This window comes from Ochotona curzoniae, unplaced genomic scaffold (genome assembly GCF_017591425.1).
Source record: "Ochotona curzoniae isolate NIBS_2020 unplaced genomic scaffold, NIBS_Ocur_1.0 contig_2688, whole genome shotgun sequence".
In the NCBI taxonomy this organism is placed as follows: Eukaryota; Metazoa; Chordata; class Mammalia; order Lagomorpha; family Ochotonidae; genus Ochotona; species Ochotona curzoniae.
Genome location: NW_024465553.1, coordinates 27,657,581 through 27,680,819, shown reverse-complemented (window position 1 = coordinate 27,680,819; position 23,239 = coordinate 27,657,581). Strand labels below are relative to the sequence as shown.

At 45.3% G+C, this 23,239-nt stretch overlaps 1 protein-coding gene across 2 annotated transcripts in view; it reads left to right on the top strand.

Annotated features, from left to right (window-relative positions):
* DAAM1 (dishevelled associated activator of morphogenesis 1) overlaps positions 1 to 21,201 on the top strand; it is a 166,444-nt gene extending 145,243 nt beyond the window's left edge. For both annotated transcript variants that reach the window (XM_040975498.1, XM_040975497.1), the window contains 8 exons: positions 3,860 to 3,966; positions 5,617 to 5,705; positions 6,782 to 6,950; positions 10,841 to 10,948; positions 12,560 to 12,620; positions 14,791 to 14,922; positions 18,699 to 18,869; positions 20,615 to 21,201. In XM_040975498.1, the coding sequence (XP_040831432.1) occupies positions 3,860 to 3,966; positions 5,617 to 5,705; positions 6,782 to 6,950; positions 10,841 to 10,948; positions 12,560 to 12,620; positions 14,791 to 14,922; positions 18,699 to 18,869; positions 20,615 to 20,824 (1,047 nt within the window). In that variant the 3' untranslated portion in view covers positions 20,825 to 21,201. The remainder of the gene's footprint in view (positions 1 to 3,859; positions 3,967 to 5,616; positions 5,706 to 6,781; positions 6,951 to 10,840; positions 10,949 to 12,559; positions 12,621 to 14,790; positions 14,923 to 18,698; positions 18,870 to 20,614) is intronic.
* Positions 21,202 to 23,239: the final 2,038 nt, after the last annotated feature.

Below are 23,239 nucleotides of genomic sequence, written 5' to 3'. Positions count from 1 at the left end.
CCACCTTAGTCCCTCTGTCTAATCCCCTATGGACAAGGCTATATGTTTAAAATTCCACAAGATCTGTGTGCTGTGAAATTGCATCCAGCAAAATTCTTCCTTGAGGGACAGGATTTCAAAATCTTGCCAAAAAGACTTGCAGTACAAATAGAATGTACTTCAAATAAATACAAGAGAATCAGTCCACTGACGCAGACTCCGGCCAAGAAGGGTGTTTCTGACCTGATCCTTCCTGATAATTGTGTTTACGTTGCTCTCTGGTCATCTCCTACGCTCTTTCTGTTCTTCCATGTTTCATATTCCTCCTCTGCTTCCTTTTCCGTCATTCAGCAGTCTCAGCAGCAGCTGAGGGTGCCAGCCTCTGGCTGCTCTCTCTGTGACTTGGTTTGGACCCCAGTCCTTCCTCCACCCGAGCTGCCCGGAGCCCTCAGCACTCAGGACCATCTCTCTGCTGATACCCTGGGCTCTGCTTGCCTCCTTTTTGTTCTTTGAGAATTATGTACACACACTCTCTCATGCTTAGCTTCCCTTTGAGGGGGATTGCCTCTTTTAGCCTGTCCCTCTTGCTATGCTCCTGTAACAAAAAAAAACAGACATGATCATGGTGTTATCCTCAACTTGGATAGGGGTGGGAGTGCCAAGGTGCAGGTTGACATCAGCCACCTTGACCTCAGGTAAAAATCCCAGCTCCACGAGAAAACAGTGCTTTTTCTCCCTCTCCTCCCTTCTCCTAGTCCTATCAGCTTCCCTGAAGAGAAACAAGAACATACCCATCCTGACCGATGTCACATTTGAATACGGGATCAGGAAAGCCTGGGAGCCGTCAAGGCTGCAGACCTGGACCCTCCTGGCATTCCCTGCCACCTGCCGTGCCCTCAGCAGCCACCCCTTCCTTCCTCGAAGAGGCTCTTTTGCCCCTTGCTTTGGTCCCGTCCTTAATTATCAAGGGCCGAGTTATCTTCACAGATCTTCAGTCTTCCCTTCGCTGTTCTCAACTTCCTTAAGTCTCAGCCGTACGAACACCTGCCCCTTAGCTCTCCACGTCGCCATCATTGCTGTCTGCTCTCTTTTTGACGTGGCTGTTGCTTGAAAGCTTATCCACGCTCACCTGGCTGTTCACTCTCAAAGCCCTTACAATCTGTCCTCTAACTTCCATAGACCTAGCTTTGCCGAGGAAACACAGTGATCCACAGTTGTAAAGCCAGGGCAGGTTTTGCAGAACTGGTCTTTCTTGATTTCTTAGTGGTTTGTGACCCCAGTATCCACTTGCTTTTCCTGGTCCAGCGGTGCTAAGGAGGCCTCACTGGTGGCACCTCCATCACCTTCTGGGTAGGCTCGTCTGGTTAACCTGGTCCCATGAAGGCTGGTTATGTTCCATCTTGATTGCCCTTCTGGTTACACATTTCCCCCTCTACCCATGCCCTCAGCAGCATGCCTATTGCACCAGTGTTTTGCCTTCCAAAGAGCTCTTTTCAGGGTCATTCCCATGTGTCATCCGACTGACTGCTAGAAATCACCACTTGGTCATTCTTGGGTTCTTTTGGGAGTATTTCAAACCTTGCATTCTCCTTCGTGTCCTTCCTCTGTCCTCTGGCTAGGCTTCCTGTCCTTCTCGTAGGTTACTGACTAAGCCAGAAGCCGAGGCTTGTCTGTCTTCCTCCGCCATTGACCACTGTCCATCTGTCAGCAAGTCAGGCCCGTTCTATTCAGCTCACTAAGTAGCTCTGGTATGCTATCCTCCCCCAGAGAATACTGCACCCACTATGTGCTCACAGCCCCTTAATAGTTCCACGTCATACCTTCTACCTTCTGTAAGCACAATGGTCTTTTACAAGGCAAATTCATTCTCCTATGTTTAAGGATCATCTAGTGCGCCCACATTAAATACTAGAATCCTTGCGAGGCCTGTGCCTATGCTTGTCCTCTCCCATTACGCATAAAGCATCTCACCTGTATAAAATCTGTGTTGTCCATTCAGACCCCAGGACCTCAAATGACTCTGCCTACAACATGTCCAACCTGCCATCGTTTCCCTACAGCTGCTCACGCATCCTTCCCTGTGGTTCTGATTCTCTTTTCTCTGCCAGTGGTACCCACATTAACTGCTTTTTGTCAGGTCCCTCACTCAGTTAAATCCAGCAAACATGTTGGAAACCTAAATGGGCCACCCAATGGTAGCATCAAGGAGAGGATCCAAATATATTGATCTAGAAAACCATGTACAGATGCAGACCCCCAGTGTACACAGGTTCATTGAAAGGAAATCAGACACAACAGATGTCTGTTTTCAATCTTACATACCATAACACATTCTGTGTCCATATCATCCTCTTAACTTAATATGAAATCAAAGCATCGGTATCTATGTTTCTGTGGATCAAAGATGGAACAAAAACTGAGAGGGAATTAGGTGAACCGAGACAAGAAGCAAATCGAATGGAACGAGCACATGGAACTGTTCATTACAGTGTAGTGTAAAGGAAAGCACTCAGATGAGAGTCACAGGGATCCAGGCCTGGTGACGGTGCCACAAAGTCATCCTGGTTGGACTACTCATTTCCTCAGGTCCTCCATGGTATCACCTTTTTGTTTTCAGTTTTAGTATTTACCACTGAAGTGAGGGGGTTACAGACCCATGTGGGCCTCAGATTCCATTTAGCTGGAAGGGTGGTGGGGTAGGGAGAGGTGGGCCAGGCAAATGTTTCAGGCTTCTCTCCTGTGTCTGCAAAGAGGGAAGGGGCGAAGCGGGCTGCTCCTTGCTGTCGCACTACACCAGTGCCCGGGGACAGAGGCGGTCATTTGAGGTCCCACTATGGGGAAGAATGTTCCAAGGGTGTTACTCGAGTGCTCTTCATTGTTCCGAAAGGCTGTTGGCTGTGTTACACCGGAGGTGAGGAATTCTTCCTAAGCCTGTTGGCTGTCCCTGCACACCTCAGTGTGCTCACAAATCTAGGTGCTTGTTGTAGAGCCCGGCCTGGTCTGTCCCTTTTTCCATCTTTTTGTGAGGTGCTTGAAGTCTTGGGTTGGCTTAGATGAGCTGTCTGTCTTGTCCTTCCTGTTTATTTGGGTATGCTCTCCATTCTTGCATGAAGATCAGCAACTGAGGTGGCCTGGGCCCGCAACATGTAGATTGCATGTCTGTGATGTGATTTTTCTCTGAAGTTGCAGGTGTAGGGGTCTAGTTGGGGAGCCGAATAAGAAATCTTACCTGGAAGGCCTTCAGGCCTTGCTCCCATGTATGCCAACTGGTACAGGCTTAGTAGGCTCTGTCAGCCCTGCACTAGCATTGCATGTACCCAGTGGATGTGGCTGTCTGGTCAGTCCCCCACCTCCAGCTCAGGCTCTCATATAAACTAGTGGGTCCTGTACCCTAGCTCAGCCCAGCCTGCCCTGTGCCCTAACTCTTGCATGTGCTGACAGATGCTATGGCCCAGCAGGGGTATCCCCAAAGGTCTCCCACCAGGCCAAACCACAGCTCTAGTGTCATGAGTTCCAGCAGGTACTGTGGTCCAATCTGGCATGGCTTGCCCCCAGCCCCAGCTGCAGCCCCAACTCCAATTTTTTAATGAGATGGTTAGATTGCCAAGGTCTTATTAATAGCCTATACAAAGTGGGTCCTGGAAAAGAATCTTTACAATTCTGATTTAAAAGGTATTAGAGGAGAAGAAGTTGCCAGTCTTGAATCTTAACTGTTTTCAGGTAAAAGTGAAAAGATGTTATTGCTTCTCTTGTATCTCAGTAAGCAACTGTGAGCAAAGTTAATAAACTTCATCTTGGGACAAATGAACTGAAAGGGTGAAAATTCACTGCAGGGATTCAAACTTGGAGCCTCATTGTCATCTCTGTGTGTACTTTTTAGCTTTTGAAGTTCGTTCCTGAGAAAAGTGATATTGACCTGTTGGAGGAACATAAGCATGAGTTGGATCGGATGGCCAAAGCTGACAGGTTCCTTTTTGAGATGAGCAGGTGAGTTTGAAGTCACCTAAGCAATGGAGATGCAGAGTGGACATGTAGCTCAATGGTGAAGACTGGTTTAAGCACTTACGTCATAGGGTTGCCATGGTGACAGGGCACATGAAGCCATCACTTAGGGTGTCTTCAACCCTTATCACAGTAATGGTCCAAGTCCTATCAACTTGGCTTCTGATCTACCTCCCTGCTAATGTGCATGGGAAGCAATAGGTAACGGCATTAGCCATCTATGTGGGAGACTTGGATAGGGCTCCAGGTTTCCTCCCAGCCCTGCCCTGGCTGTTGCAGGTGTCTGGGGATTAAACCAGCTGAGATTGAAAGAGCTCTATTTTTTCCTCAGTCCTTCCTCTCTCCCTTTTTCCTTCCTTTCTTCCCTGCCCGCCTCCCTCCCTCCACTCTATGTCATTCTTTCAAATAAATAAGCCTTTTAAAAAAATATTTACATCTCACATCAGGGTACCTCGGCTCATTCCCCTGCCCTAGCTACTGACTACAGCCAATGCATACTGTCATGGTTAGATTCCTGTCGCCCATGTTGAAGACCTGGTCCAGCTCTTATAACTGGAAGCTCTAGAGGAGTGCGCTATTTCTAAAGAGAGAGAGAGATAGATAGAGAGAAAGAGAGAGAGAGAGAGAGAGAAGGGAAGGGACAAGAGAAGGGGAGAGGAGAGGTGAGGCAAGGAGAGTTCCTCCCAGCAAGCCTGCAGGTGCAGCCGCGGTAAGCATGCCTTGTGCTCTCTGCATTTCTGTCTTACGCAGACTTGCTTCGTTGTCCCATGTCACCTTGCCATTTTTTTTTTACGCTACTCTGCGACAGAGGAGGACTTGGAGATTTTAACAGAAGCGCCCAGCGGTCCTTACTTGAATCAATGCCACTTAGCAAGCACCTGGTTCTTTGTACACATCTTCCCACTGAATTCTGTCAGCACAGCCTAGGGGACTTCCAGGGCAGGACTGTGCTCTCCACCTCCCTGGAAAGATAAACTGGAGCACTTGTGGAAGGTTCCTATTAGAAGGTGGATCTGGGTTATCTAGGTCTTTGTGATTTTAAGGTTTGGAGGAGGGGATGATCTTTTCCACTGTAAGGAGATTAGGACAGGCGGAAGCCAGAGCCGCTTATCTTGGGGATCAGTGCACTTCCCTCACCTCTGCTGGCTCTCTTGGGAAGCAGAGCTTGCACGCACGCCCTGAGAGAAGGCAGGGAATTAACTTCTAAGGGAGAGAAGGTGCTTAAGACAACTCTTTATACTTTTGCCAAAGGCAAAACTTTGTGAAAAGTGAAGAAACCTTGGAGGAACCTTATTTTGCAATAGGATGGAGACGGTCCGTCTTCAATCCTTTACCTCTTCTAAGTTCAGAAGGGCACCTGGCACTCCAAGACTCGGCATCAGTTAACACCAGCGGGCTCTTTCTGTCCCTTAACAGTTGCCTAATTTGACCGGAACTAACAATTCTGCTGCAGTTTCCCAGGTACCTCACTTAGGTCACACAGGAACAGATTCTTCAGGCACAATTGGCCTCATGTCCCGGGCTTGTGTGCGGGTGTGAGCGGGGTGGCCTTCTGAGCTATTTGTGCCTCCATGTCCACTATGTGAACATAGACATATGATGAGAATGCTAACAATTCCATGCCTGCTCTTACAGGATTAATCATTATCAGCAAAGGTTGCAGTCACTGTACTTCAAAAAGAAGTTTGCAGAGCGTGTGGCAGAAGTGAAACCTAAAGTGGAAGGTACAGTCAAGCCCCCCGCCCCCAATCAGAAGTGCTACCTATCTGAAATTCCTATTTCTTCCATGTGGGTCTAGTACACTTTGGTAATAATATTTTGTTGTTGTTGTTCAAAATCTTTTGAAATCATGATGGATCACTGTTTAGGGTCAGTAGCAGGCACACCTCCTGGGCTCTCACAGGTTTGGGCTTTTGACCCTGTGGGTAACCACTGCTTACCCTGTAATTAGCTTTCTTGCAATAGGGTCTAAGATTTCTTCTGATTGTATTTGAAGCTACTAAATACATAAAATTTGAAATGTGAGGGCCCAGTGCAATAGTGTAGCAGCTAAAGTCTTCACCTTAATGCTCCCAGTCCCATACGGGCGCTGGTTCTAATCCCAGCAGCCCTGCTTCCCATCCAGCTCCCTGCTTGTGGCCTGGGAAAGCAGTTGAGGACGGCCCAAAGGCTTGGAACCCTGCACCTGCGTGGGAGACCCAGAAGAAGCTCCTGGCTCGTGGCTTTAGATCAGCGCAGCTCCGGCCATTGCAGCCGCTTGGGGAGTGAATCATCTTTGTCTCTCTTCCTCTCTGTATATCTACCTTTTCAATAAAAATAAATATTTTTTAAAAAATTGAAATGTGAGCAAGACCATTAAGGAGCACAACTGCAGAATGACGGGGGGGAATTGGGAAACTGGTTGAGCCAAGGTTCCCATTAAAACACCTGCAAGCTGTAACAGGTAGCAACTGTGACGTCTTTTGGAACTGCTCACTAATCTTGTTCTTGTAGCACCAGGCAAGAAAGTGCTTGCAAATGAATGTTGAACTTGAGAAGCTATGCTATGTATCCTTTAAATGCTTACAGTTGCTAAGCCAGCTAAGGAAGCAGAATTTGCAGCCAGGAGTGATTGCACTAAGAGCTGTATCTGGTGCGCCCTGGTCCCTCGTTCTTGCCCTCCGGGGTGCGTGGACTGAAGATGCTGGCTGGTACTCTGAAGCTTGGCAACTTTGATATGTGTGAGGGTATGTGAATGCAGCATGGCTAAGAGTGAAGTCTTGGTTATCATGCTTGTGTCTTTATGTATTTTCTTTCGCAGCTATCCGTTCTGGCTCCGAGGAGGTGTTTAGGAGTGGTGCCCTCAAGCAATTGTTAGAAGTGGTTTTGGCATTTGGAAATTATATGAATAAGGGGCAAAGAGGCAATGCCTATGGCTTCAAAATATCCAGCCTGAACAAGATTGCTGACACCAAGTCCAGTATTGACAAGTAAGTGCGGCATCTTTGAATATTTGGAGACTCTGATGCGTAGGTCAGGGTTTGAATTTGTCTTCCATAGTCGCTGTGACTCAGGAATAATCTTGTTTGAACTCTTTCTTATGATTCCCTTTCCTTCCTGGATACTTACTCGTTTCTGGGCTCCCTGATACCCATGGCATCCCGGCAGCCCCCCTGGGCCGGCACCACTTTCAGACTACAAGAATGTCATCCGTCCAAGTGTTCTCCTTGGTCCTGCCTTTCTCTTACATAAACTTGTCAGCTCTTGTACAATATCCAAAAAGAGGTCATTAATCATAGATGTACTGCTTGATGAACTGTTACATTTTTGAACGCCCCCCCCCCATAACTAACGTGCATGGAGAAAACCAGTATTCTAGAATTTTCTTCGTGACTCCTGTTAGCCACAGCCACTCCACTGTGTTCCATAAGAAAACATGAAACCGGCAGCTGATGCTAACACGTGAACCCCGATGGGATGTTCAGTTACCTCTTCCTTCTTTCTTTGGAGCTAAAACCAGTGAGGGGAGAAACTTCTGGGATAAAATTTGGCTGTTGGCATGCAGCTGCTTCTCCCAAAACTCATGACAATGTTTTCTAAAAAGTTTACCACACCGGGGTTTTAGGTGAACAGATTCTCGTTAGGAAAACACCAAAATGGGAAAATGCCCTCATGTCATTAACAAGTAGGGTGATTAGGCATATGAGCTTCAGTTGCCCCGAAAGCTTTGACCTTGGAGGTTCTCAGTACTTCAAAAGAACTTGCATGGTTGTTTCTAAAGTAAGCTTCTTTGTGCCAGATTCGCATTAAAAATAGGGCTGTTCTTCACTAATGAGGCTTTTTACCCTGTGTTTTCTAGAAGGTTAGTGAAGCTTAGTGGCATGCAGCCCTGATTCTGTCCTAGAAGAAATAGGCAAGACAAGTGTGTTGTTATTTTTGCATCTCATAAAGATAGAAAAATGCAGAGCCACAGCCTTGTTACAACTCCTCCTCCTCTGCAGACTTGATGTCTTTCAGAACGCATTCATGCAACTTTCACAGCGGCCTGCAAAGTGCAGAAACCAAGTGCTGTTATCACATGTTGTCAGAGAGGCAGGCGTGGGGGTGCAGGAAGTGAAGCCACTGCTCAGAGTCCCCCACATTCCAAATTGAAACCCTGGCTGCTCCACTTCCTTCTAGCTTCCCGCTGAGTGCCCAGGAGGCAGCAGATAACAGTTCACATACTTCAAGGTCTGCCATTCAGGTGGAGTCCCACCAGAGTCCCTGGCTCCTGGCTTCAGCCTAGCCCAGCTCCAGCTATTGCAGGCATTCGGGAAATGAATCACCAGAGGAGAACAAAGCAAGCTCTGGCTTTCTCCTTCTAACTCTGTCACTCTGCCTTTCAAAGAAGTAAATCTGAAAAAAAAAGAAATTAAAAATAATAATAATAAGTAAAGGAGAGGAGGGGAGCGAAACTAAGTTGAGTCCGGGTTGAATGCCTCACTGACTGGCCTGAAGTCGCACCATCCGGTGAGCTGGCACCTGTGCCACGTGCATGCCCACAGCTCTCCTCTTATCTACAGGTGAGCCTTACTTGGAGGTTGTAGTGGATGGCCTCATGTTACTTACGCAAAGAGAGCAGCCACCTTTAGCCACCTTTGTCAGAAAGATCATTCTCTTCGGCAGTGCACAGACAGCCCTGAAAGCAGGTCACTCGCCCCTGGCACTTAGCAGGACTGTGTGTTTGTCGGGATGACAGAATCACCTCATCCACAGGTCTTTTCAGAAGAATAAATGAAAGCTGTTGCTCATCTCTTTCATTTTCCTGGTTTGTTTTTTTGTTTTGGGGAGGTTTTTTTGCTTATGAATATTTGGTCCCCAAGTGCCTAACAGAGTACCACGCTAGTAAATAAGCAGTTGGGGTTTGGTCAACTTTGCTTAAACTGCACACTGTAATGGAGGAACCCTTAATAGAAGGAAGAGTCCCTTCAGCACCGACAGCCCGAGCTACGGACAGCAACCAGGGGCCAGTCACATGTGTGGTTGCGTTGTGCTGTTCGTTCCTCAAGAATCTGTGTCTAGTCAAATGAAGTGTTACTTGGTTACCAAACAAATATGGAAATATCTGACTTGGCTTCAAACCTTTTACAGTAAGAAAGGCATATGCGTTTAAATTAGCTTCATTGAAATTTCTCTAGCTCTCTAAGAAAATAGCATTACTCTTGTGACAGCAGCTGGCGTTGTGTTCCTTCTCTGTCATGGAAGTCGGAGGTACGTGGGCACACAGGTGGCTTAGGAGAAGGGCACAGCACACACAGGAGGACTCGATGAGCGCTGGGGAAATGAGCTGCTTGCAGTGTTAGCCGCTGTGTCTCTTTGCTGGTTCGGTGTTCTGTCATGAGGCAGGAATGCCCTCAGCCATGGAGGCCATGGGACAGTAACCCGGCAGCCAGGAACTCCGTGGCTCTGCCTCTAGGCTCAGCATTGTGGCTCAGTAGGTTAAACGGTTGCTTGTGAAGGTGGCATTCCACAGTGAAGTGTTCATCCGGGTCACAGCTACACAACTTCGGTCCCCCTGGGCTCCTGCCACCCTCATGGGAGACCCAGGTGGAGTTCCTGGCCACAGCCTGGTTCAGGCCTGACTGCTAGGGTCATTTGAGAAGTGAACTGGTGAATGGAAGATTCATTGTGTGTGTGTTTGTCCTCTCTCATCATTCTTTCAAATAAATAAATATCCCCTCCCCCCAAAAAATAGTAAGATGTGAGTCAATTGACTTAGGCATCAAGTTGTATTTCTCTATGAAGGTGCCAGAATAACCAGAAATGATGTTCATTGTTAGGGAAAAGAAAACTGCTGGACAACTTGGATTCATTTTAATTAGGGTTGACCTGGGACTGATATGACTTAGCATTGTGAATTAACAAGCTGCCTGAATTATGGAGATAGTTTCAAAAAGGCATTTGTGTCATCCTGCTTATGGTAACTTATACAGACCGCTGTTCATGATCCTGTTAAAATCACCAGGGGCTGGAGGGGGGGGGGTGGTAAAAAATAAGCATAGTGACCCTATATCATTCCAGATGCATGACTCAGGTCGGACCAGTGAGTGACAACTGGGACCCACTGAACACAGCTTTGCATAAGACCTAAGTTATCAGACATGCCCTTTCAGTCCAGGTCAGTCAGGGTTCAGCCCTGTCACCACCAGAGAGAGACCTGGCACCATCAACCCTTGTAAGTACTAAGGGTTCTGTAGTGAGGAGCTGAAGTGCGGTTAAAATTAGCAGGTGCACTGAGAACTACAGAGATGCCCTGTATGTGATAGCATCTCTTTGGACTGCTTGCACACACAACCCGGACAGGAGACGTTCTCACTTTCTGGCTTCACTTTGGATGAAACTTTAATATGATTGTCACAGTAAGTTGCTTTGAGATCAGACGCATACTTCAGATACTTCTGTACTTGACAGTAGCTGCCTTATTCAGTGGAGTTCAACATCGCTCGCTTCCCCCACCACCACCCTCAACCTGGTTCTCCTCGGTATGAATTTGCAGTGCACACCCAAGTGGGACATAGATTTGCGAAGGTGAACTTGAGCTTGTGTTCATTGACATGGCTCAGTGTTACGCATCATTCGTCACATTGGCCAGATTGAGAAGGAGATTCTTTATGGACCCAAGGTGTAATCCCTCTCCCCTACCACTCCTTCAAATGTGTCCTTCCTTTTGACTTTGTTTTCTAAGCCCATGTAAGCTCGTTCATGATCCCTGCTCTGAAGAATGCCGGGCTCACCAAAACCTCCACATTTTTAAGTGAAAGAAGAAATGTGGATTCTGCCACGTGACCATCTGTGTTGTATGCAGCGATTAACTGTGTTCTGTCGTTGTGTTTCATCGTAGGAACATTACCCTTCTGCACTATCTCATAACTATTGTGGAAAGCAAATATCCCAAGGTGCTCAGTCTAAATGAAGAATTGCGGGACATCCCTCAAGCAGCCAAAGTAAAGTAAGTACGCACAGTGAGTGCCTTGCTTTGGTCAACCTTGGCCGGCGTACGGGAGGTGGTTAGTCTCGCTTCAAGTGGGTCCTTCTGTTCTCCTCTGAGTGTTCCCTGAAATAGAACTTGAAGTTGGCTGGGAAATGCCCTGCCCCTTCCCTCCACACACATCCGTCCTCAGACACTCATACGCTTGCCTGTGTTTGAATCATGTCCAAATCACTCAAATCTGTTACAAGTTCTTAAGGACATGTTTATTTTAGTTCCTCTGCAAGACCGTTGCATGTGGTTTTGAACTTGGATTAAATCTGATTTTCTGAGTTACTGAGAAAAGAGGAAAAGCACAGGTTTCACTGGTGTTCTTAACAGGCAATTACATTGAGTCCAGGTAGGAGACCCTGGGTTACATGAGGCTAGGTACCTGAGGGTAAAGTCAAAAGTTGACTTACCTGGACTAGTGTTTCTAGTTTCACAATTGCACACACTCCTGAAGCCAAAGCAGCCCTTTCGTGGGAAGCAGTCTTTACTGCAAATAAAGCAACTAAAAATAAAATGGAAAGTTGCCAAATTTCTAATACAAACTACAAACCACATTTCAGAGACTGGATAACAGACCATTTTCCCTGCTGGATCTCCCTCCCCGTTTGACTCTCTCTGTTTAAATGTCTGTCTAAGCTGCCTGCTTTTTGCAGTGCATTTGAAAAGTGTGGTTAGCTGGCTGTTGTTTTCCCCTCTGTAGAATTTGATCAAAATATACTGCGCAAAGCATGAAAGTAAAGTATTAAAGTAAAAGAGGTTTAGGTGGGTTTCTTTATATATGTGTGAATGAACTGCAGAAATTGTTTTTATTTTCTAATGTTTAAAACCTTCAAAATACAAAGCATAAGGGAGAAGTCCAGAAATCATTTATCAAGGCAATAAAAACGAAAGCTTGTTAGTACGACGCTAATATTTTTGTAATTTATGCCTTGAGTGTTAGTCCGTTGCTTGTAATATTCATATTACCAAATGCTGGATTCAAAACCTTCATACTAATTATAAAGAATGCAGTGTGAGATTATAGAAAAGCCAGTTTCTTTGTTTTTCTCAGAGAATCCCAAATATGAAAAAAAAAATTATTTCCACATAACTATGGTACTTTAAAACATTTGTGGAAAAAAATTCTTAGTGCAAAAAAATTTAAATCCATTCATAGGAAGGTTTTCAAAATTATTATGGAAAATATTATGAAAAATCTGAATGGACTTCAAAAAATTTTACACCAAAATAACCACATGTCTTTTCATTTCATTTTCCATTAATTTTTTTAATTACCCCTTGCATAACAACTTGACAAAGAAATATTTTTGTGAGATTATAGAAGTATGTTTGTACTAATGGGAGAAATTTCTGTTATTTTTAATGCCATAAAACGTACCTTCTGGCCATGGAAAACAAAAAATGATTCAGTGCTTGAGTCCTGTAATATCTACCCTATGAAGGAAATCTTAAATATTTGAAATAAACTATTATGGACTTCCAAAGTACAAAAGATATATTCTATAGTGAATACATGTAAAGCCGCATGTTGATTACTAAAGTGCTATTGTTTGATTACTAAAGTATTATTATTTACCACAGCATGACTGAGCTGGACAAGGAAATAAGTACTCTGAGAAGTGGCCTGAAGGCAGTGGAGACAGTGAGTATTTCTTTCTTGTTCCAACTCCTAGTCTTTCCTATCTCAAGGATTGGTGACGGACGCAACACTCACTCCTTGCCTTGGCCTGTAGTATGCCCTCGAAAGACCTTTATGGATTAGAAAAGTACAAGGAAGCAGAAGCTGGCAGTGGTGAGCCTGGCAACTCGATGGCAGCAGCAGGGCGATGCAGGTGCCACTGGATGCAGGTGTCACTGGGCGATGAGGGTGTCACTGGGCAATGCAGGGTAATGAAGGAGTCACTGGGCAATGCAGGGTGTTGCAGGTGTCACTGGACCCTGGTCCTAGAGTGCTGCCAGTGTACGTGGGACGGAGGACTTAGGAGAAGTGGACCAGCCTTGTTCTCCATGTCATCTCAGTCTCCAAGGCCTTTGAAGAGATTGCTTTCATTCTCAAAGCACTAGACCGGCTCTGTGGTCTTTGGGGAATGTTTACTGAGCAGATGCTTGTGTTTATAGCGTGTGCGGAAAGCCTGGGCCATTATGATTCAAAATGCTCACCCCATACATGCGAAATGGTGAAGGAAAGTCCGTCTTCTCCACTTGGCCTAAGGGTGCTGTGAGAAAATAGGCTTGCTAGACACTGAGCTGGAGGTCTGTGAAACAATGGCCTGTATTTGGAAGAGTTGAACTTGGAGCTATGGCCTAGAAAGAGGGGCGGGTGTACTTAGGAGCCTGGGAGGGAGGTTGTCTCAAGCCAGCCTAAACACAAGCCCCAGGGGAAGAGGAGCAAGTCAGGCCCCTAGAGACAGAGAAGCTAGGGTGGGATGAAATAGGCTGTTAGTGCATGCCATGTGGGGTAATACACCATAGCTGCCATCAGTGACAAGGGCCCAGAGACAAGGACCAGCCAGGATCATGGTTGGCGTAACTCAGAGGTATAAGCATGGTTCTGCACAGGTAGGCAAGCAGCTTGGAAAGGTGCCCTGCTGTTAAATATCTCTCAAGTCATTTACCAATAAAGCTATGAAGATCCTCCCCTCCTTTCCCTTTCTCACCTGAAACCCCTCCCCCCCCCCCACCCCAATGATTCCATCAAAGAGGCTGCCCCTGGAGGCTTTCCTGAGACTGGTAACAGTGGATTCGTGTAAGCCTCTGAGAGCAGGTGAGGGAAGAGGTCCAAGCATGCCTTTTGAGTTTTGGTTTGTTGAGAAAAATCTATGCCCTAGGATCTGCCTATTGCCGCGTACTCGAAGCAGTGTAAATGCCAAGATGCAACATTGTAGGAAAGTACTGCAGTGCCACCTCTGACCCCCATTTTAAACGTGAAACACTGAGGCCTACAGCCTCTTGCCGTAGGTGAAAACCCAATCCATTGCAGAGCTGAGTCAGAAACTGTAGCCCGTGACTCCTGCTTTGCTGCCTGTTAGCAGCTCTGCAGGTTCCAGAGAAAATCCACCCCAAGCAGAGTTGTCCTCGAGACCCTAGACGCAGCCAGGTCTGAGTTCAAATTCTGGCTCCAATACTGATCTGCTGCTTTGAGGAACATACGTAATGCCTCTACAACTTAATTTTGTGTCTGTACAGGGGCTGGGGAGTACTGCTGCCTCCCTCGTGGGCATGCGTGCTATGGGCATTCAGAAAGTGCACCTGGGCGTAGTTGGAATTCATTATTAAAATTTCATTTGAATCATCTGCATGTTCCTTTGTGGACCTGATGAATTTATGAAATTATCAGGAGATGAATGCTCCTCCCTTCCTGTTCACAAAACCCAGGCAGACAAGAAGAAAGATGGTGGATGAGTAGTATTCCAAATGCCAGAGTTAAAATTCTGCTGCCCCAAATACCAAGGCTTAGGACATAAAGCATCTTGATTTAAAGAAAAGAAAGAAGTCAAAGCCCCAGGATGAAGAGCACAGACTCCACCATCAGACTTCCTCTCAACAACTCTTGGAGTCCACTTGGCCCCCATTGCTTGCTTGACCTCCATTCATTTTGACCAAATGCTAATGTATGAATGTACTTTCCCAAACCACAGTGACGAAGGGCTCTCTCAGTTGGTTCAATCATGTTTGCAGAGGTGTGTGCGGGCCTCTAGGCACGGCTCAGGCACAGGGCAAGGGCAGAGCGGTGAGAGGTGCCCAGTGGTTTTAGATGACTGCTGAGAGGTGTCTGTGAGTCAAGGTGCGTCTTCTCGTTGCCTGTGTTGCAGGAGCTGGAGTACCAGAAGTCTCAGCCCCCGCAGCCTGGAGATAAGTTTGTCTCTGTGGTCAGCCAGTTCATCACAGTCGCCAGCTTCAGCTTCTCGGATGTTGAAGACCTTCTGGCAGAAGCTAAAGACCTGGTAAATTTCCCCCTGAGCGGTGTTTCATAGCGGTGGGCTTTTGTTGATACTTTCAGATATTATGCCATTTAGGAACCGGCAGGAATGCATGCATGTATGTATGTGTGCAGTGTCCATGTAGAGCCTGTGTGTGTGTGTGCGTAGTGTCCATGTAGAGTGTGTGTGCAGTGTCCATGTAGAGCCTGTGTGTGTGTGCAGTGTCCATGTAGAGCCTGTGTGTGTGTGTGTGTGCAGTGTCCATGTAGAGCCTGTGTGTGTGTGCAGTGTCCAAGTAGAGCCTGTGTGTGTGCGTGCATTGTCCATGCAGAGCCTGTGTGTGCATTGTCCATGTAGAGCCTGTGTGTGTGTGCAGTGTCATGTAGAGCTGTGTGTGTGTGTGTGTGTGTGTGTGTGTGTGTGTGCACGCGCGCGCACGCACAGTGTCCATGGAGAGCCTGTGTGTGCGTGCATTGCCCATGTAGAGCTGTGTGTGTATTTCTTTCCAAGCCTGGGAGTACTGAAACATGCCCTTGTTGGTAACTGGCCTGCTGTGAGTTAGGAAGGCTTTGCCAGCCTGAGATGGTATGAAGCCTGTAAGTTCTTCAGCAGTCCTCTGTGAGCTGCTCTGGTATTTTTCTTGGCGTCAGAGAAAAGTTAATGAAGATAACAGGGGCAGGTAGTTGAAAGCCCTCGGTCACAGTGCGCATCTGACGGGAGCCCTACGAGGACCTGCAGAACTTCCCAATGCCTTTTAGTCACAGCCTCATTGCAAGAGGTTGTATTTTAAAGTAAGAGTTTTTGTGAATGATTCCTGTGATTTCAAATTTTTTTTTTCATTGAGGAAAGGTTTTCACTTATTAAGAACTAAGATGTGTACCTCTCTCTCCCTTCCGTCACCCTCATCCCTTTCTCTCTTTTTCTTATCTCTTTCTTTCTACACTTCTTTTTTTTATTATTTTTTTAAAGATTTATTTTTATTATTTCTTTTTATTGGAAAGGCGGATATACAGAGAGGAGAGGCAGAGAGGAAGATCTTCCGTCTGATGATTCACTCCCGAAGGGAGTGCAACGGCCGATACTATGCCGATCCGAAGCCAGGAGCCTCTTCTGGGTCTCCTACGCGGGTGCAGGGTCCCAAAGTCCTCGACTGCCTTCCCAGGCCACAGGCAGGGAGCTGGAAGGGAAACGGGGCTGCCGGGATAGAAGCGGCGCCCATATGGGATCCTGGGCGTGCAAGGCGAGGACCTTAACCACTTGCGCCACCGCGCCGGGCCCCTTTCTACACCTCTCCAAAATGTATTTGCATTCATGTACGCACACGTACCTGCATTCTTTTCTCTCCCTCTCATTTTTGTAGATGGTCTTCAGGCCCTTCTGTCCCTGTGGGTTCTCCCACACAGCCTCTCGGTTGCCAGCACATTCTTCTTTTGCTCAAATCTTTCCTGTGAAACAATTGTATTTGGTGTCGGTTTGGTAATCACTGTTGAGTTACACAAATGAATATATACACCAGCTAAATTTCAGAAATGCACTGTATTAACAGAAGCCTCCTAATGTCAGTGTTGATCAAACTCTCCAGCCTTATTACATCAGGACAAATGACCGGCAGCAGAGGCCCAGCTAACTTCTGAGATCCCGTCACGATGGCTCGGCTGCACTGACAGCCTGGTCGCACACCTGTGCCGTTAACGTTTGGTCCCCTCCCAGGAGCGGGCATCGTTTAAACCAAACAGCCGTCTAACCCAGCATCCCGACTTACCATCTGCTTCACCAAGGAACTCAGATATTTTTGTTACAAAAATTCACCGGGTGCTTAATTTTCACTCCAACATGCAAACAGCCTACTTTTTTTTTTTCAGTGTGGGAACTTTATTCCATGCCTAGTTGGGTTTTTTTTTTTTTTCAGCTGTCCTAGACTAAAATATACATGACTTCATCACCACTGGAATTCCTAGATAAAAAGCCCATTCAGGATGACTTGACGTGCACTGACTTAAACGCTTGAGAAACCAGCTCCAGAGTGTTTATCGGTATTTTGTTCGTGGCAGGATTTTTTAGAAATTGACTTTTAAACCCATGAAGCAAGAAGCTGAAGCAGTATCTGTGGTGAGGGAAGAAGCTGCATTTTTGCCCTAAAGAGCTCTGTATTCTCAGAATGGTTATAAGTCAGTAGAACGTTGACACCCCTTCCGGAAAGAGAGCAGGTAGACAGAGCCTTCATGGCCTGTGTAGGCATGTAATGTTGGTCATCCTGCACAGATACAAGTAGGAATATGCACACACATAAGGCAGTTCTTCCGAAAGAGAATATGTCTTGCTACAGCATTCTTTTGCAAACCCATGCGGCTGAGAGTTCTTCCAAAAGTTCGTGGGAAGGCACATTATAAGGAAAAAAGTATAGATGGATTTCAGAACGATTTGTCCACCAACATAAACTTGTCTTTTAATTCCATTTTCCGTTTTTTTGAAGTACCCTGCTATGTTTTATTACAAAGTAAATATGGAACGGTTTCACTGTGGTACACAGTATTATCAAACTATCACAGAAACTTAGCATTATAGCCAATAGCAGATGAAAAAGAAAAATTAATTAGAAACTGGTGGGCTTGGAGGTTCTGCATAAGCCCTTCACGGTCTAAAAATAAAGATTAAAAAAATGGAAAACATTACGCAATTGGTTGGGACTAGGAAAGGAATTTGATGGGAACGCACTTTGGTAGCTTAAGCGTTAGAGTGACATCATTTGCATGTGTATAATATTACTGATAAAACTAGTCAAAGCATACTATCTCAGGCCCAGTGCCGTGGCCTAGTGGCTAAAGTCCTCGCCTTGAATGCGCTGGGATCCCATATGGGCACTAATTCAAATCCCAGCAGCCCCACTTCCCATCCAGCTCCCTGCTTGTGGCCTGGGAAAGCAGTCGAGGACGGCCCAAAGCCTTGGGACCCTGCACCCACGTGGGATACCTGGAAGAGTTCCTGGCTCCGATCAGCACATAGCGGCCATCGCAGTCACTTGGGGAGTGGATCATCGGATGGAAGATCTTCCTCTCTATCTCTCCTCCTCTCTGTATATCTGACTTGGCAATGAAAATAAATAAATCTTTTAAAAATAAATAAATAAAGCATACTCCATCTAGTATCTCTAGTATTGATGAAAATCACTGGATATACCCTTATTCATTTAATCTTTTAAATTTTTTCCTTGATATTTTATTTTTTGTCTATTTTAAACAGATGAACAGCTTTAGGAAGAGTTTGACAACAGGGTTTGAAGTAAAAGTTGTATTGGTCAGAAATACGGATTTCCTTAATGAATCCATAACCAGTTAATGCTTTTTCGTTGAGACCCAGGAAATAACCTAACAGTAGAACAATATTTACCATTAGCAAAAGCAGCTAAGAAGTCCTGGGTCATTTGCTGTCATTATTAACCATATGGTGCCAATAAATGATATTAAAGGACTTAAGAGTTAAAAATGCAGTGTTCCCTACCCATACTGCATTGGCTATTACTTTTGTGTCTTAGATGTTCAGCCGACAATATTTTGCTTTCTTACTTTTACTGTTGTATAGTTCATAAGAATTATAGGAGGTAATCATAGGTGTGCAACTGAAATAAGGTGTACAGGAATAAATGGCTCACAGTTGAGAAGTCCTAAAATATTTTGACTGTAGAAATAATTAATAGTTGCGTTCAGCATGATTGGAGATAAGCATAGGCTCATGAGACTCTATCAACTTATATTTGATTCAATTTGAATAGAACGCTCAAGTCCTTAAACGTTCTTTTCCAGTTCACCAAAGCGGTGAAGCACTTTGGGGAAGAGGCTGGCAAAATACAGCCAGATGAGTTCTTTGGCATTTTCGATCAGTTTCTTCAAGCTGTGTCAGAAGCCAAACAAGAAAATGAAAACATGAGAAGGAAGAAAGAGGAGGAAGAACGCCGGGCTCGCTTAGAAGCTCAGGTAAGAGTTCGTCCGGTTTGGGTTCTCCTTTTCCATTCGTTTGGGGTCTTGCTGTTGCTGTTGATTTTTTGTGAAGCAGAGAGATGACAGACACGGAGAGATGTTCCAACTCACTGAGTCCTTGACAGCTGGGTGGGATCTGAGGCTAAAGCGAGGAGAGGCAGTCTAGGGCTCTTTTGAGGTTGTAGGAACCCAACTTGCCTGAGCCTGGTCCCAGCCCTTCCCTGGGCGTGGGTTCACAGGAAGCTGGGTGTGGGAGCAGAGCCACCCTCATCCACAGCTCACACGTGCTCGTTGGTGGCGTCACCGCTGTGCGAAGTGCCTGCTCTAGGTTTGTTTTATGTCCTAGCAAGAACGGTGTCATCACGGCACTGTCCAGAATGTCGCTGCGGATGACGTTGGTCTCAGCTGTCTTTTGGATGATTTGATAACGAAGGTTTAAAAAGCCTTAACAAAATATAACCACATCTTTGGATTTGGAAGTTCCATTTCTTAGGAATCATTCTAAATTGTCATACATTTACACGAGGGAGAGCAACCACTCTTACGTGCTCCTAGTGGGAACAACCTAAATGTCATGATATGTTCTACATGGTGTAATAGCTACAGAATAGAGAGTTGATGAGGTTTTAAAAGACATCTTTAAACACTGATGATTCAAAAGCCATGAGGTATAGTATCCGCTGATCTTTGTTGGTGAGATATGCCTCCTGGTGGCAACAGATAGATGGGTTTTGTTATTTGAATCCAGTCTACTAATCTATGATGTTTGATTGAGGAGTTTAAGCTATTTACATCCGGGGCTAATATGAATGAGTGATAATTTGGTCCTGTCATTTTAGCAGTGCGTTGTTCATTGATTTCGTCTTGGGGGGGCTTGGACAGGGGGTGAGGGAAATCCCAGGGCCTATGGAACTGTATCATAAAATCAGAAGAAGTAAAATTTTTTCTAAAAAAGACAAATGATTCAGAAAAACTTAACACATGTAGATCCTTTAAAATTTTTAATTTATGTATTTCTAGAAATGTATTTACTTTTTTGAAAGGTAGGGCTAAAGGGGGAGAGAGAGAAAGTTAGAGAGACGGAGAATGGTCCACTGCCCAGGTGGCCGTGACAGCCAGAGCTGAGCCAAGCTAACGCCAAGTCGGAGCCAAGCTCCTGAACCATCCTCCACTGATCACCCGGGCACGTTAGCAGGGAGCTGGGTCAGCAGTGGGGCACCTGGTGCATGAGCTGGTACCCTGTGTGGGAAATCTGCTTTATCTTTGATTTGTAAAGCAGGTATTAATATAGAAAGTGTTCATGATGGAATAAACTCTGATGATTCTGTCTTTGCCCCCATTTTGGTTTACCTGAATCACCTCCATTTCCTCTGATGGATGTGTGTTATCTGGGGTTACGGAGACGTTCGGGCGTGCACAGGCCAAGGTTTTATGTAAGGAAAGAATTCTGGCAGCCACGTGCTTTAATATCTCTGTGCCATCAATACAACCAATCTTTAACATCTGTTTAATCATGATAACGCTCCTTCCGGTGAGGACACACCTGTTGCCTCCATTTTTCCCGTGTCCAGGATGTGAAGCTGGTTGGGAAGGGTCGAGCCACAGAGAAGTGCTCACTTTGGGTTGTCGCCCGCTTTCCTGCTGGGTCCACAGCCATGCAGGAGCTGAGCGAAGCTCCTCTCCACCTTACACACTTCATCTCCAATGAAAAACGAACAAAAGAGGTTTCCTTCTCTTTACAGCTCAAAGAACAACGTGAACGAGAACGGAAAATGAGGAAAGCAAAAGAAAACAGCGAAGAGGGCGGGGAGTTTGATGACCTGGTCTCGGCCCTGCGCTCGGGAGAAGTGTTCGACAAAGACCTCTCCAAACTGAAACGGAATCGCAAGCGCTTCACCAGCCAGATGACTGACGGCAGCCGAGAAAGACCGGTCACGAAACTGAACTTCTGAGTTTCCTTTGAACACTTTTTTTTTTGTTTTAGAATGCTCGTTGGCGGCCCTTGGAAATGGCGAGGACGTTTCATCACACGGCCTTGCTGTCCGAACAATGGCAATTTCTTCATCTGTGAGTGGATGTGTATGTATGTAAACCTGTGTACATATGTGTATTTAAAATGTACATAGAAGCCAGAGTGCCGTCTGGGGACCTGTCCTTGTTCGTGTATGTGTTCGGAGCCCTTTGTGATGATGCCTTTGTGTCGAGTGGCTGACCTCCTTGCCTTGACCACCATAACTTTTCAGAAGCACAATACTGTCTCCTAAATGAGATGACAGACATTCCCTGGTATTTCACAAAAACAAGGAAGAAGAAAAGAAAAGAAAAGAAAAGAAAAGAAAAGAAAAGAAAAGAAAAGAAAAAAAAAAGGCTTACAGAGTATCTCATGGTTTTCAGGCTTGGTATAGTTTCAAATTATTTTCATGGATGGTACTGGAGTTGGAAAAATATGACTTAAAACCTTTTCGGTAGTTAACAGTGTGTTAGTGGCAGTGAGACGGATGACATTAGCGTTTCTGATAGTGGTTGTGACAATGCCTATCAAGGACGCCTTGCACACAATTCCAATTATGTAGAATATCAGAATTATTTTATGTATTTGAAGTTGAACATTCATTTCCCCCCACCCCAACTTCATTGAGTTTTCTGCCAAGTGCTCTTGATGAATTCTTTAAATTGCTTTTTAACAACAAAAAAAAAGAATAAAATTATTTATCACAATGCAATCCATACCCTTGGAACAAGGGTGACAGAATGTGCTTATTATAACAAAAGAGATACATCAGTTCATCCTAAAAGCAATTTCCCACCCAAGACTTGGAGGAATTCTCTGAAGGTAATAAGATTATCACATTTTTAAGGGGTGCCTTTTTTTGGGTATTTTCTAGCTTCTGTTTTTAGTACCAACCACAGCTCCTGTAAATACAGACGTGAACTAAGCGACACCTCTCGGATGCACAGCATCGGCAGAGATGCCCAGCTCTATTTATCTCTAAGTATGTTTGAAGTGGTTTCTTGTTTACATGTTGTCCTTTTAAGTTGTGTGTGTCAATAAAGCTACCTGTAAAAAAATTCCAGTCCAAAAAAATAAAGCTCTCAGGGAGAAAAAAAAAAAATCAAAAAACAATGAGCATCAGAAAATACGATGTCAGTGCTTTTACCGTTAAGCTTCCAACTCTTACTATCCTTAAATTATATGCCATAGAAAGAGGACTGTTACTTTTTTTTTTTTTTGATACTTTGGGGTTTTGTTTTCTTTCTTTTTCTGTTCTGCTTTATTTATTTGTAGTGGGGGAGGGGGCCCGCTCTTCTTTCCATCAATCCCATTGTGGTTTAGTTTCCTGTGGAAGGAGTCGTTTGTCCGGTTGCACTAGAATATTAGTGACTTGGTAAACATGGAGTTTTCCAGTCCATTCGTAAGTCTGTATTAAGCACCTGCTGTGTACCAGGCATAGCAGGGCTGCGGCGAAGAGAAGGTTGTCCCCAGGGGACGTGTCTTCTGACGGGGATGCTAGGGAAAGAATGGAATAGCAATGTGCACACTGTACAGGAATCCTATATTCAAAATAATTTGTAGAAAGTCTAATGCTCAGTGCAGCTGGCACCTGTGCTGTGTGAAAGCTGTGAAAGAGTGCTCTCAGAGTTGTCAAAAGCTGTCGTTTTAAATGATTTTTTTTTTCCTCATTGCAAACTTCCCAACTGTCTGCATATATGAGAGTAAACGACTCTTGCAAATAAAAAGTCGCAAGCGCAAAGCAGAGGTGCCCTCTCCTGCTCCCCGGCTGACCGGTGTCTGCAGGTGCACCTGAATAGATGCGCGAGAGGAACCGTGACTCCGAAGGCTTGGAGACGAGAGGGAACGGGACAGGACGATGGCTCCGGCTGTCCCTTAAGTGCCTCTATGTATATTCTTTCCTGTTTCTATCAAGAGAAGTTTGATCTGGCTCAACTTTGCAAGTCTGTTCTGAAGAGGGCTTGGTCTTGAGGTTTAAGGAGCAGACAGGGGGAGGGAGAGTTGCCTAAAGGAACAGCTCTGTGTCCGTGTCCCTCTTCCCATTTTAAACATTCTTATTCTCACGCGGCCATCCTGGGATGTCGTCTTGGCTATTTCCCACCTTTAGTTTCCTTTCCCCAAAAATTGTGTGCAGGTAATTTATGTGCCATTGTTGGAAAAGAAAAAAAAAACAACACTACTTTTTAGATTGGTGCTGGTATAAGTAGCCACTTTTCTCTCTTGGGTGTGTATTTTAAAGATTTTTTTTTTTCTAAATTAATGCCAAAAAGAAAGAGCATTATAATTTGTAAACTTACCTGTATGTCTTGTATCTTATTATTAGTAGTTGGAACCACTAGTCTATAGGTGCAGGATG